Source organism: Anoplopoma fimbria, chromosome 9 (assembly GCF_027596085.1).
Source record: "Anoplopoma fimbria isolate UVic2021 breed Golden Eagle Sablefish chromosome 9, Afim_UVic_2022, whole genome shotgun sequence".
Taxonomy (NCBI): domain Eukaryota; kingdom Metazoa; phylum Chordata; class Actinopteri; order Perciformes; family Anoplopomatidae; genus Anoplopoma; species Anoplopoma fimbria.
Window position 1 is genome coordinate 2,859,242 of NC_072457.1, and position 15,635 is coordinate 2,874,876.

The 15,635-nt window shown below is 38.5% G+C and overlaps 1 protein-coding gene across 1 annotated transcript; it reads right to left on the reverse strand.

The window, feature by feature from the left end:
* Positions 1-864: 864 nt before the first annotated feature.
* LOC129095304 (B-cell receptor CD22-like) lies at positions 865-12,113 on the reverse strand. The gene is made up of 12 exons (XM_054603700.1): positions 11,889-12,113; positions 9,428-9,784; positions 9,097-9,321; positions 8,619-8,969; positions 7,863-8,075; positions 5,706-5,963; positions 5,233-5,493; positions 4,350-4,610; positions 4,135-4,216; positions 3,967-4,027; positions 2,326-2,447; positions 865-1,012 (listed from the first exon to the last, which is right to left on the reverse strand). Exons 1-12 carry the CDS (start codon positions 11,956-11,958, stop codon positions 865-867), a joined length of 2,409 nt encoding a protein of 802 aa, XP_054459675.1. The 5' UTR covers positions 11,959-12,113.
* Between the last annotated feature and the right edge of the window lie 3,522 nt (positions 12,114-15,635).

A 15,635-nucleotide genomic window follows, 5' to 3' on the forward strand; every position in this document is an offset into this window, starting at 1 on the left:
TGTGACAGTCAGAGTTGTACCAGGTAAACTACTTTCCATTCCAAGTTTCCTGTTTTGAATTTGAAGAAGTGATACGGAGCTGAATGCCTCTCCATCAGGTCAGGGATTCTAAGAATGACGTGTCCTCTCTCTCTGTTTTGAGGACCTGAACATGACCTCCATACTGGAACTCTTCACCAAGGTCCGGGGCTTGGCGAAGAGTCAATTGTGAACGCATTCCTCATTCACCAAGACTTTGCAGCAGGTAAAGGTGAAATACCGTATGCATCAGAAGGCGTTCAGAGAGACCCTCGCTGACTCTTATATGCACCGAGTTTAGTTTCAAGAAGGAAAAAAAGCCCCATGGTTATGCTTCAGTTACTCTGTGTCTGCATTGCTTACAGCGAATCTGAATATGGGATAGGATACATACATGTTTTCATACACACTTTCATTAGAGCCCACAATTATCACTGTGCGTTCAGGCGTACCATGGTTACATTGCATCATTTAGGTTCTCCAAATGGCCTTTTTGAAAAACATCTCGACAGAGAAACATTTGTAAAATATATATTTTCTCTGGTATTGTTTTAAAATTGAATCTTGGACATGGAAATATTGTGTATTTAGTCATCTGTAGCCTTGCAAAAAAAAAAAAAACTTCTATAAGCCTACTGTTTACCTGTAGCACTTGCAGTTATTTTGACTGGGGAGACAAAATGCAAAGAAAAAAGAGACGAAAACCATACATGTAGGGTTCAAGAACAAATGTCCCTTCTGCTAAAAACGTTGCTAAAATAGCCATTTAACCAGCCATCAATAACATTTAGGATGAAACACAATCAGCACAGACAAGAGAAACAATTCCAAATTGATAAAGTCTTTTTAGAATAACTCATCTTTGTCGAGGGGTCGCGAGCCTCCCAGGCGTATCCAGGTGCAGCAGTACACTCCAGTACATCCCCGCAAACCATGACCTCCTCGGCCCAACAACCCGCCGCCGGTCTCCACCGTCCACAGCCGGTCACCGACCCTCCGGTAGTGAGCGCAAAAAAACATCCACACACTCAAACAAACTCAGCCCCTCCCACCCACAGGTGCAGTCACAGTCTTCATTATCACCTGTTGCAACCAACGCTCACCATTATCACCTGTGCGCGCAACCAACGCTCACCTGTGCGCGCAACGCTCACCTGTGCCTCTGGTCTGCGTTGCACAGCTACTCTCACTCCAGAAGTGACAGTTGCAAGTACTGTAATGGATATCTAATGTGTGTTTTTTTTGATGTTCCGCTGCATTGATGCTAAAAAGTCTCTAACTTTATGTGTTTTAACGCAAACATTTAAAATGAGTAGTTCCCATACAAATAATTAAACACAATTATACAAATATATGTATGTATATACAGTACACCTTCTCATTCAATGTTTTTTCTTTATTTTTTATTTTTTTCTACATTGTAGATTAATATTGAAGACATCCAAACTATGAAGGAACACATATGGAATTATGTGGTAAACAAACAAATGCTCAACAAACCAGAATATGTTTTATATTTTAGATTCTAGTAGTTGAATGAGAAGGTGTGTCCAAACTGTTGACTGGTACTATATATATATATATATATATATATTATTTCCCTTTTTGCATTATCCCCAAAAAGTTTTATAATTATTATTTTTTGATTGCTGGGTTTTTCATGCTTCCTGCCGTGCATATGACAATAAAGAACTTGAATAGGGTGAAATAAACAAATGAAACACAAATGTTTGTGTATTGTAAGTATATTTTATCCCCTCAATATACATGAATTATGTTTTGTAGCATGCTAATGTATTGTTGTGGCAGTCAAAGTTTCAGTTCACCCAAATTATAATAAAGAAAGGGAAAAAGTGGTAAACGCAGGTGCAGAAATATATCAACCCCCATGCAATAAGAGTCACGCAAACGTGACAGAAACACTGACCAAACACAAAAAAGGTATTTAGAAAACCTATGTTTTTTTATTTTTTTTATTTTAACAGTATTTCTAACTTCAGTGTTGCTACCTGAAAAAAAAAACATGAATAGCAGACTACAGATCCATGTTGTGTTCATCTGTTGATTGTGCTATACAGAGCTAAAGAATCCTCCCCGTCTTCTTGACTTCTTGTTCTGTGAACAGAGGATTAAAACAGTGCCAGTTTCTAACCTAATGTGTATTTTTAATAAAAAAATCAGATAGAGATTAAAATGTGCTGCTCACAGCGGGGCCCTACAGGCATTGTCAGTTTTGACATTAATGTATTCGACCTCATCCTCCTCGTCCTCTTTCTGGGTGCGTATGTGGACCCGAGCTGGCCTGACGTTGGAGTAGAGGGCGTCTTCCTGCTTCTGGGCGAAGCGGACGCTGGAGTAGAGGAGATGATCTTCTCTGGTTGTCTGATTGTTGGAGCAGGCGGGACGTCATACACTACATCCATGTTTAGCTGAAGGTGCAAACACAATTCGAGCATAACCACATTTGTTGTTACCCTTATGCACAAATGACATCACAGCAAATTACCTGATGGACTTGAGGAGGCTGTTCTTCAAATATATTTATTTTTGTACATTTTCTTCACCAGAGAGGTTTCTGGGCACAACAATTTATGCTTTTTCTTTTGGAAGTAATCCAAACAACTTTGATACTAAAGTTTTGGACAAAACATGGTGTTGCAGCAGTTTGTGAAGTAGTCACAACATGCAATCTATTGGTTTTGTGTCCAGGGACAGGAATTATCCCCATCGGTTTTCGGGCTGCGGTTTGAAGCCTGGAGTTTGGCATTTTGTCTGTCGCCATCTTGTTTTTTTGCAACCAGTGAACAGAAGTTACCATATTTGGACTGAGGAGGGGTGACGTAGAGACGCCGTATACGGCTCTGGTAGAGGTAGCGTCTGGTCCTGTCAATCACAGTAGCCCCGCCCTAAAGCATACCCTGCTTTATGGTCTGTTTGACTCTAAATGGAGCATCATTTACTAAATGAACATCATGCTGTATTGAAGAAGACTTGAAACTAGAGATTGAGACCATAAACTCATGTTTACAATGTTTACTGAGGGAATAAATCAAGAGAGAAGTAGAGTCATTTTCTCATAGACTTCTATACAACCAGAGGAGTCGCCCCCTGATGGACAGGAGAGAGAATGCATGTTTAAGACAATTCAGCACTGGCTTCACATTGTCAGAACCAGAGTTTGCCGTCTTATATGGAGGCAGCTGCCAGCTGTTAACGTTCATTTTGTTGCCTTAACCCAACTGTGTGCAGCAATATTAAGCCCAATCATAATGTTTTTCCTAAACCTAACTTTCATTTTGTAGCGTTATTTTTGTTGCCGAGCGATACTAAAAAAACGGTGATGTCACGATGACTACGTCCACTTTTTGTGTCGAGTCTGTGGTTCATATACGTCACCTGGCTCCTGATCAGCTTATAACAATATTCATTTGCAATAGCCAGGTTCACCCAGTAGAGGGCAGTCACTGTGCATATTTAGAAAGAGACTTTGCACTTCACTACAAATTTGCACTTGAATCCATCAACATCAATAATAATCAATTTGGGGGTTTAGTTGCTCTTAAATAAAGACTAATAATAATCAAGCATCTCTTTTATAAGGGAGTCCTGGTCAATGTGGCAGCATAGAACGTTTGACATGAAGAAAAAACAACAGACTTTGAACAAAATGGCAAAATCAAACAACTTAAACAATTTCAATGTTTGTGGTTTTGTTGGCTAAAACTAACTGTATGTTGTTTTGTTGAACTTAATGTGGTCATGCTGTTCGTATCCCTGTACATAAAACCAATAGATTGCATTTTGTGACTATTTCACAAACTGCCCTGAGACTGTGTTGAAATAACACCCAGCAGTGAAAGGGTTGAAGGCGAAGAAATTAGGCAAAAGCGGTAAAACAAAGCAGATGTTTTCTTTTGCACTTACATACTTAAACTCCTCTTTTCTCACCTGTGCTCTGTTGTTGGGTCTCTCTCCACCACTAGACTGCTGTGTGAAGGACTTCTTTCTCCTGGAGGACAAACAACTGTACGGGTGAACTGCTAGATTTAGTAAAACAGATGACAATATTTTAAGATGCATTAGTGAACACAATCTTGGAGCCGTCGAATTGCTCACCTCATCCATAGGAAGACAGCAAGGAGCACAATTGCCAGAAGAACAGCAGTGATTGTCCCTGCGGCTGCTGATTTCAATGCTCCTGGAAAATCAAAAGGAAATACTGACGATTGATGAGGGGAATGAAGGACGTTAGGTCAAGGATATGTGAGGGTCTTCTGCCAACACCAAATAAAATCTGTTGTAAAGAGAGAAAGTGAACCCACATTACTTACCTGCCAAAACGGTCAGATGTAAGGTGGAGTTACTACGTCCTCTGTTGTTCTGGGCTTCACAGTAATAATTCCCACTGTGTTCAGCTCTGAAGTCAGTGATGGTGAAGATCTGTCCTGATGCTTTTGGTGAGTCTTCACCCTCCTTGTACCAGGTGTAGTTAGCTGCTGGGTTAGCATCACTGCTACAGGTCAGATTCACTGAACTGCCCTCCACTATCTCATCAGAGGGACTCACTGACACAGAGGGAAGCTTTGGAGCATCTGGAGAAAAAAACATATACAATCATTAAATAGGTGTGCAGAGTTTGGCAGCATATATAATGGCAACATGTTTATATATATGTACGATGGAGCTCATGGCGGCCTTTTCAACTTTTTTACCACAGTGAAAGATTTACTGCCTTAAATCCATTCTAGCTGATAAGAAGTTGACCACAATCGCTCCTCTGTGTGAAGAACGTAACTGCAGGTTTATACCCTTAGAGGGTAACTTTGGTATTTTTCAACCTGGCCACTGTTTTCTTCCATGTTTCAATGTCTAAGTGACTGATGAGGAGCGAGATGCACTTAAAATAACAAGCATAGCCTGTCAAGGTAAAAACAAGCACTTTTAATTGACGTTAATGACACTGTCTACAGTGCTCTCATTCCACACTGGACCAATTTCTGAAATTGTTGTTGTTATTAGTAACTTAGGCACAAAGATATTGTGAAATAGGGTCCAGGTTGAAAAATAACCAAGTGACTCTTTGCAATCTGCAGCTGGTAGGACGGTTAAAGTGTGCTTCTTGATGATGTGACGTAAACGCGTCAGATTTTTCTACATCCACATTCTCTATTTTTAAATAGTGTCAAAAGGGGTTTGATAATGTTTTGTACTCACACTGGACGTCTAAGGCGACAGACGTAGATTTGACCCGTCCGTAGTGATTCTCAGATTGGCAGTGGTAGTTCCCGCTGTCCTCAGAGCTGATGGAGGTGAAATGATGAATGCTTTCTGGTCCCTGAAGTATTATCTGGTTCTCCTTGTACCAGGTGTAGTTAGCTGCTGGGTTAGCATCACTGCTACAGGTCAGAGTCACTGAACTGCCCTCCACTATCTCATCAGAGGGACTCACTGACACAGAGGGAAGCTTTGGAGCATCTGGAGGAGATGTGTGAGATTTTTATGAATTAAGTTGTATTGCAGCATCTGAAACTTTTGACAAGGGATTAATATGATGGTTTGAATCCGTGCAGTGAATATGAATCCCAATAGTTGACAGTGATGCTTCAACATCTACTGGAGCTGATGTGTCCTAATAGATGCAACCATTTTACAGATTGAAGTTGTTTTGAATAATCTGTTTCACTCACATGTCACATTAATAGAGATGTGTTCAGATGTCTTCCTCCCCAGCTCGTTCTCAGCTGTGCAGTAATACTCTCCAGAGTCAGAGGACTGGATGGAGCTGAAGACGAGCTCAGGTTCTTTACTGAGCAGTGATTGGTTCTCCTTGAACCAGGTGTATTTAACTTCTGGGTTAGCATCACTGCTACAGGTCAGAGTCACTGAATTGTCCTTCATGATCTCACCAGGGGAACCAACCTTCAGTAAGGGAACCGTCGGAGCATCTGGAAGAGACAATGTGAACACACATTAAAACTTTACCATTTTCATCACAATAAAAACATGCTTACATCAAAGTTTGCTTTATTTTATTATAACACTCGTTTGGGTATCACATCGGTGGTGAATTTAGAAGCCAGCATGTGTGTTTGCATGTTGTTTTGTTTGCATTTGCACAAGGACAAACTCGTGAACGAAATTGCTCTATAGTATTAACAGTGGACAAAACCTCCACAGGGTACCTTTCATTTTTACTTTTAGTAAACCGTTATCTTCTGATGGAAAGTAACTAACTACATTTACTAAAGCATTGTACTTAAATACAATTTTGAGCTACTTGCACTTTTTCCATCTTTCTGCTACTTTATCCGACAATGTTTTGTAACTTAAGATGCTCGTTACTTTGCAGATTCAGACGATAATAAAAAATATATAATTAAGTATAAAAATATGATGTATTGTATTGTTATAGGTTCAGATAAAACATTAAAGTGATGAGCACATTGATGCATCGATAACTATAATCCACTAATACTGTGTAATATACAGTATATGATTCTGACAATGGTGCTTTTTCCCTATAGCTTTTAACTATAGCTTTAACTTGTAACAAAGTTTTACATCTTTAACTAATGTAAAAAAGAGTACTTCTTCCACCTATGGATTGTTTAAAATAATAACATTTAGGGTAACCTAGGTAACCAGACTTTCAGGATCTCCACGATCAAATTTCAGCATTAATGTAATGAATGAAATAATGCTTTAAATGCCTGCTGTACTGTTGTGCCGGGTCGTTTTGCAGAGCTGTTCTGACTTCTGAAAGGAGCAACGTGATTGGCTGAGGAAAACTATTGCCATACACTTTGATTTATGTTATATTCTATCTCTCTCCAACACTTTTTGCATTGGACCTTGCAAAAAGTGTTGTATGAGTTTATCACTGTTGATAGTAGATGATTCTGCACTGCGTGTTTGAGGCTGTGATGCAATGAGCATTTTCAGTTTTGAACATTGACTCTGATATTCAAACAAAATGCTCTTCTTTTTGCCAGCAGGAACAAGCTGTGAACACATGACATGATATTATCACCTCATAGCTGACAAACTTATGCCTCTTTTCACATCCAGCCGACACAAGCCACAATGGTGTTCATCGTGAGTTGTGTTTGTGTCCAAAATTTGCTCCAACTTTACAGCAGAAATAAACATGTTTACACACTGGTACAAAAACAATTATGGTTTCTAAAATGAATATACCTGTTCATGACATTTTTTTACAATTCACCCGTTTATACTATGTCAAGGCTTAAACGTTTTTAATAAGTAAGAGCATGGCTGCAGTATGTGACAGGTGGTTGTCATGTAAGGGCGCAAGCTGCTAGCTGTCTGCTCTGCCACACATTTTGATCCATATTTCATTACGCATTACTTGAAACCTGACAAGATGGTTTTCCGTGTGATCTGGTGATATCACGAGAATCCAGCTATGGTTCCACCAACTACTGATCAGGCTGCAACCTCATGTTCTGCGTGAAGCCGATTCGGAAGTGTCTTCAAGCTTACATTCTCTCTATTGACCAGCAGGGGGCAACTCCTCTAATTGCAGAAAGAAGGCTGATTGTATAGAAGTCTATGATTTATTCCCTCAGTAAACATTGTAAACATGAGTTTATGGTCTCAATCTCTAGTTTCAAGTCTTCTTCAATACAGCATGATGTTCATTTAGTAAATGATGCTCCATTTAGAGTCAAACAGACCATAAAGCAGGGGATGCTTTAGGGCAGGTTAACGTGTGTCACATCACATAAAAAAGGTTGTTTCTGTAAAAAATAACTATTGATTATAGCATCTTTAAAGTTTCCACCCGATGACATTATGTTTGTGAGAGAGTGGAGTAAACTCACACACTGGAGGAGAGCGGTAGCTCTGGTAAGCACAGGAATAACTGTCGGCGGGATCAACGTATCCTCTGTAAAATGTAGATGTTTCACCCTGGATCTTTTTTGTTTTATTCTTGTACCAAACAAATGACAAACGGGCGATAGGAAGACAGCTGCTGTGACAAATCAGCCTTGGACCCGTTGAAGACCAGATCACCTGCACCTGTAAATCTGAATCTGTGAACAAGGAACAGCAGATGCGACATTAAATGACACAATGCACAATCTACCACTTTCTTATGTACATCTCTTACTCAACTCTGTGAATGGTCCATCCAATGTTACACTGTTAACTGAAACTAATTTATCTCATCAACGTGCTTAGGCTCCATATTTGTTAAAAATCACGTTTACCTCTTCACTTTTCTGTGTGTTAAACTTTGCTTTCAACTAGAATTTAAAGCTGAGCCAAAGAGACAATTATGATATGGCATGGGGTGCTGAATTTTAAGGATTAACTGTTTATCAGACAACAAATGATACAAGATTTAACCCAGCAGTCCCTCCACCTCACTCCTCCACTGGGAGACTAGTTTGCCGAGAGGAGAGCAGGTGCTAGCTTCGGTTTTCAGCTAGTGCTAACCCTGGCGCCTCCGTGTTTTTCAACAAATATTACAAAGATTACCAACCCTCCCTTTAATCAGAAAGCACATAATCATCATGATGAATACTGAGGTTTCTGCTACATTAACTGCAGGATCACTTTGTGTTCATTTGTACCTGTGACGGTCAGAGTTGTTCCAGGTGAACTGCTCCCCAATTCAAATCTTTCTGTTGTGAATTTGAAGTGATACTCGGCTGAATCGTTCTCTCTCAGGTCAGTGATTGTCAAAGTGGAGCGTCTTTCCTCTTCTGCACGGAACCGAACACGACCTTTATAGTGAAAGTCTTTTGTAAGGTCCTCAGGTTGTGTGTGATCCCGCCAATGATGATTACGCTCAGGGTTGAACCAGAATTTATATCTGACATAATTATAATTATGTCTGCAAGAAATGTCCACAGACGAGCCTTTGAAGGCACAGATTCTTCTGTCAGCGTATGCCACTCTGTTGCAGTTTGTATCAAAAACACCTGAAAAAATGACACAAAAAAAGAATAATTAATTGCATTGCTGTGCACGATGTCGCTCATGTAAAAACACATGTGAAAGCTTGAAGCTAAACAGCAAAGTGAGAGGAAGTCCATGGAGGAAACTCACACAGTGACGGCGACAGGGAGGCCTCATGTTCTCTTGCAGCACAGGCTGTGCTTTCTCCACGATAAAAGCAGCCTGATGAGTTCTGGCCTGACTCTTTCATCTTCTTTCTGTCCTTGTACCAGATGTAGGAAGTTTGGTCAGTTAAACAACTGCTGTGACACTTAAGTTTAACCGATTTACAGTTGCTTGTCCATGAACTTATTTTGCCGATCTGCACCTGTAAACCTAGATTTGTAAAGAAACCAAAAATATGAACTGTCATCGGAGACACCAGCAGTGTTTACTAAATGTTGAGCACTTGGAGCTGACACAAACAACAAAAAAGTGTTACCTGTGACGGACAAAGTGACTCCAGGTTCACCGGTATATCTCACGTCTGGTCGGTTTGTCATGAACCTGAACTTGTACACAGCCCGATCGCTCTCTCTCACGTCGCTGATTCTCAGAGTGCATTGGTTGTTGTCATAACTGTACTGCACTCGACCTGCATACTCTGGGTCTGTTCTCAGATCCACCAGTTGTCCTTCCCACCTGTCAGTAATCCAGAATGCCCTCTCAACTGTTCTGTAACCGTAATTTGTTCTGGATGGGTACGTATAGCTGCAGTGTATTTCCACCGTTGATCCTTTTATGGCACAGATCTGAGTGTGAGAGTAAGTCACCCCCCAGTCATTCAGACCCTGAATCACTGTAAGAGAAACCACAAACCACAATCAGACTCATGACATCAAGGGACAGAGTTGAGCGTGTTGCACACTTCATGATACACCTTCATGGTAAACGTTAAAATGGGACAACAGAGTGCTGCATGGATGATGTATTTTTGTAGGCCAAACCGTTTTCCGTCTGGGAGGTGATCATGTTTTCGTCTAAAAACCCTTTCACAGTGTGTTTTCACTTCATGCAAGATTACATTTTGATGCCTAAAAATATCTTATTCAGCATTTGGCTGTACTTAACTCCTCCCTCTCCTGACACCTCTGGTTAAAAATTACTACTACATCCACTTCTTATATGCAGTGTATGAGGCCAAACCAGGAAGTTAGCATTACACTGGTTCCCTTGACAACAAGCCAATTGGATTTTTTCCATTAGATTTTGGGTTATTGCAGAAAACAAACTCACATGTTTTGTTCAGCAAGATAATCACAAATGAACACTACTTTTATGATTTATGAAGTAAAATAAGTTAGAAGCTAATGTTAGACTATAAAGGAACTACACCACGGTCACATAAACATGAGTTTATTAAATAAGTCTGTTACGACCTACTAGACAGTGTGATAATGTGAAGTAGTCTCATTTAGCCTCTTAGCAATTTCCTTTTTTGTCTTTTTTTTGAGACACTTAATAGTTTAAGAAAATCCTGTCTCCAACAACAAATCATAAAATATAAAAACTATAAATAAACAACAAAAACTATTAAATCAAATGAATATTATTTTTATTTGGTATTTTTGTGAAATGCAGATATGAAATGAGGATTGATGGGTAATATGTATATTTATATTGCCATATTGTCCAATAATATAATATGATATAAATGTCATATATATATATATATTTGTGAAAGTAATAGAGGGAAGTAGAGAGTTAAACATCAACACCTCGAACATGTTTGAAGGCGCAGTGATGAAACAGGAATAGATCCAAACTTTCATGACACTGAATATTAATTATCAGCCGAGTGGAAAAAATGATCTGCTTGCTTGCTTGGTTTCCTGTTTGTTGTGAGGTGAGGCGTGTAACAGTGCAGAGAAATGCCGAAGAGAGAAGTGAAACTCTTGTGAGGTGAACCACCAGTATGTTGGTCCTTATTTTTCTACTGAGGGAGATTCACTCTCAGTCCAGCCAGCTGAGCAGAATGAAGACTGGTGGTTTAATTCCACTGACTATTTTAAACTTCCTGCGTACTCAGATAACCTGAACCTGAATAACATTAATTACTTAATGATCCATTTTTTGTCTCAAGTTAGAAAGCGTCACAGGGTTTTAGAGGTAAATATCACATCGTATCACAACACCATCAAATCTACTGGTGATCTGGTGACCAATAACTGCTTAATGATTACACAATGAATTAAGCATGAACCCTCATATTAAAGCAGAACTTCATTCATTTTTAAATGGATGTAATGAACACAGTGAGGCTCGGTGAGAAGAGTTCATGTTGCTGTTTTCAGTGAAGGAGTTACTGGAAAATAATAACATTTCACTTTTCTTTTTTTTTTTTTTTACAATTAACAATCCAAGATTAGCTCTAATTAAAGTTAATAATTATTGAATTAATAATATAAATAAAGAAAAAACTTTGTGTGCATTCTTTGATGAAGCAATATGGCCAAATAACAGATGATTTAAAAAAAAAAAAACAGACAAAAGCACATTATGGATAAAAAGACACTGTCCAATTTACTGTTCAGCTCACATCAGTTTCCTTTCTGAACAGGTTTCTTAATAGAATTCCAGCAGCAGCATCATACAACTCAACTGGGTCTGTCCCTTAACTATCTTCAAGGAAACGTGATTATTTTGCTCAATCCATCTCAAAAAGGTGACAATTCAAAAAGTTTAACCTCCTGGAGGGTCAGTCGAAAGGTTATACTGGATCACATTTTAAATTCGAGTTTAAATTTGAACTAAACCGCTGTTAAATTGAATCTTTCTTCATCTTAAAATAGTTTTGATTCATTATCTTAAGTCAATCGGGTTTTTAGTGAATCCTTGTTCGTGCAACCCAGCCCTGCAATACAAATATAAATGTAATAAATATAAATGTAGATTTACAGTACCTGACGCAGACAGCAGGAAGATGACAAACCCACTCACGGCTGCTATTAATCTCATATCTCCTGCGCTCATCTCTCTTTGTGTTAAAACATGTCAGTTTAGTTTTTCAAAGGAGGGATACTGTCTCAAAAGAGAACTTGTCTCTTCTTAAGGACACTTTATCTGTATGAGCTGATAAAACAAAAGTCTTGCTTCCTCTTTTCATAATTACCATGCATGTGCAGCTGGTTGTCTGTAAATCCCCGGGTTGAAATGAAGTATGTAAAAAAAAATTAAAAATGTGGCCGAGTTGAACAATATTCAGCTGCCTGCAAAGAAGAATCAGGAAGTCACAGAAAAAGGAAGTCACAGAAACAGCTAGTCACGGAAACAGTGACTTCCTGTTAGAGCCGATATGTAGGCTGTTTGTAGTTTCATAATATGTAAATATACAGTACCAGTCAAAAGTTTGGACACACCTTCTCCTTCAATGGTTTTTCTTTATTTTTTTCTACATTGTAGATTAATATTGAAGACATCCAAACTATGAAGGAACACATATGGAATCATGTGGTAAACAAACAAATGCTCAACAAACCAGAATATGTTTTATATTTTACATTCTTCAAAGTAGTTGAATGAGAAGGTGTGTCCAAACCTTTGACTGGTACTGTATATTTATGTGGAATTGTGCGGTTATCTGGCATTGTATTCTATTCTTCGTTGTTTTTATGTCTGTGAAACACTTTGCTGCTGGTTGTGATATGTGTTACATAAATAAGCTTTATTATATTCAATCACACAAGATATGTTTTGAGATTAAACCTTCTTTGCACAACATAGCAAACAATCGAGCGTAAAGTATTACAATTACACATAAAAATAGGAATTTCTACAAAATGGGATGTTTGTTGTCAAAACTAAGAGCTGATCAGCCCTTTGATCTTGTGACAGCCAGGCATTTCCCATCATCAAGTCTTAAAATAACCTCCTAATGTCTTTTACTAAGGAAAGATGTTAAGAAGAGCATTTTGGGGGGTATTTATGAAAAGACAACCACTGTACTCAGAGAATCCGACTCCACTTTCACTAAGCTACGTAATTATGATGCAACGGCGGATGTCACTGAGGTAGGTCTGCCATGGGGAAACCACAACAAAGAAGGACAAAAAAAAGCGCAACTTAAATATGGTCCCATGAAATCTATCACACGACAGCATGCAGGCTATTTAAAGAGCTCCTTCAGTGACAGGCTGCTTCAGTTGTGAAGGAGAAAAAACAGAGCTGCTTCCTTCCTGCTGCTGTCACACTGACCAATCAACAGAGCTTCAGCAGAAAGTGCAATATCTGTGCAACTGTTCAATATCAATATTGCCTTTGTGCAATAATGTAGATTCAACCGTTTGGTTATATTTTGCTTTTTAACAATTTAATAATTTATTACAGGCCTAGCTTTTTTTCTTGTTTTTTTACAGATTCTTCTTGTTAATGATAATTAGTTTGACAGTTTGCCATATTTACTGTTTATTTTATTTATTTATTAGTGGGTTTTTTTTTACTTATTTGTTATGTGTTCTAATTAAATAAATACATATGCAATAAAATAAAATGGTGGTCACTGTCTATTCATATTTGTCAACATTAATTGATTCTGGGGCGGATTACCTTCTTTCCTTTGGTAAAGGATGTTCAAGTGTATCATAAGCTAAAGGAGCTAAGAAAGGACTCATAGATGGGACCATAATTTACAAAATGAAATTCGTGCTGAATTGAAGAAGACTTGAAACTAGAGATTGAGACCATAAACTCATGTTTACAATGTACAAGTCATTTTCTCATAGACTTCAATACAACCAGACTTTGTTTTGCAACCAGAGGAGTCTCCCCCTTGTGGCCTTTAGAAAGAATGCAAGTTTAAGACACTTCAGCATTGGCTTCACTTTACAGACGTGGCAAAAACTGCAGTTCCTAAAATGGCCACTTGAGGCTGACTCCAAAAAAGACTTAATCCCCACTTGGCAAAAGTCATCCAAGTTGACTTAAAAGTTGGAAAATATGGTTTAGAGTGGCAAAAAAAAAAGATAAAAAAAGGACATAAGCATTTAAATAGACATTTTTTTTACAGACCAGGCACCAAGATGAAGTGAATGAGGCTTCTTTTAAAAATTGCATATAATTTACAGATAATCTTTGTCATGAATTCAAATTAATTGCCTCTCTTTTCAACATTTGCTTTATTTATATATAAAAATAAAGCTTAAACAGTTTAAACAATATAATTTGGCCTGTTTAAAGAAGAAATACAATTTCCCTTAGGAACCTGGTTCCAAAACTATCTACTATCAACTGACTGAAACAATATAGATCAGTGCAGTCACATACATTTAACAAACTGTAGCCACAGAATGAAAACAGTCCACTATATATTTACATAGACAATAGTTGTTTGATGCTATATTAATGCTCTGAATGTCCAATTTAGCACCTTTATGCTGAGAGATGAGCACTTAAACAAAACACTAAATTGTGTAGAACCTTTAGTTAAAATTCAAAAAGAGTATTGGCAATATTCAACAATAAAAACAATATAAAAGAACAGCAGAGTAGAGATTGGTAAAGACTGATTATAGTAAAATGTACTTGATAAGATGCTTTTCTAACACTGGCAGTAAAATATTACTACAGAGTAACATTTTTAAGCTAATTCTGTATTGGAAGGCAATTTATATATTACAAGCTGACCACCCATTGGCTAACTGATACTAGTACTCTGCTGGACATCATAACGATGGTAAATAAGGTATGTCAAACCTCATATTCATACATTTGTGTTAACACTGTAAAGTAACAGACCACAGATCATGGTTATGTTCATACTCTTGGTTGTTTGCTGACTTTGCTGTACAGTGCAGATAAATCATCCACTGCTCCTTGACCTCTTGATCTGTGACTCACAATATTAACTAAGAACAGGTTTAAATGACAGGAAAACAGTGGGAATAAAAGCAGTGACTGTTCTAAACTTTATGTAACAGAGAAAGATTATCATGGACTCACTCGTTGGTAGCACTGGCACTCTTAAATTTGACACTTGTGTACTCCAGATCCTCCTCTTCCTCCTTGCGTCTGTGGGGCCGAGCTGAGCTGACGTTGGAGTAGAGAACCTCTTCCTGGTTTCTAGAGAAGCTCACGCTGGCATAGCAAAGCTCTTCCTGCTGCTCCGCTGTTGCGCTCTGCATCAATAAACAAGAGTACGTAAGGATCTATTGGATAAGTACAATTTTTGTTGCCTTGTATTACAAATGACTACAGAGTAAAGCATCTGCAGGGTTTAAGGTGGGGGGCTTGTTCTGCAAGTTCTCATGTCTTGGCATCAAACCTCAGCTTTAAAGTTAAAAAATGAAGCAAAGGTTTGAGGTCACTTCTGTTTTTGTTGTTGTAATCTCGACTGGAAGTTTAATTAATTTACAAACTGCTCACATGTATCTGTGGATGTAGAGGTGTACATCCCCAACAATGACAGAGCTAAGCCACATCACCCACAGTGTTTGTAACAGCATATCCGTCTCAACAACAGAGAAAGGCTGGATAAAGCCGGGGTGGCAAACTTCTTTGATTGTGGGTCGTATACAGAAACATATATAAGGTCAAGGGCCAAACATTAGTAAATGTGTGGTTTTCAACCAGTCACATTGCAAGACAATCTGTGTTTCAGTACCAGAAAACATCATGTGCCTGTGGACAAGGTGTGGGACTGATGTTTAGACCGC

Bases quoted from the DNA above. Each gene is read 5' to 3' on its own strand.
- LOC129095304 (XM_054603700.1), bottom strand. From the start codon at position 11,958: ATGAGCGCAGGAGATATGAGATTAATAGCAGCCGTGAGTGGGTTTGTC. The intron at 9,785-11,888 runs GTACTGTAAATC...TTTCTCTTACAG, and splicing joins CTTCCTGCTGTCTGCGTCAG to TGATTCAGGGTCTGAATGAC. The intron at 4,028-4,134 runs GTGAGCAATTCG...TTTGTCCTCCAG, and splicing joins GCTGTCTTCCTATGGATGAG to GAGAAAGAAGTCCTTCACAC.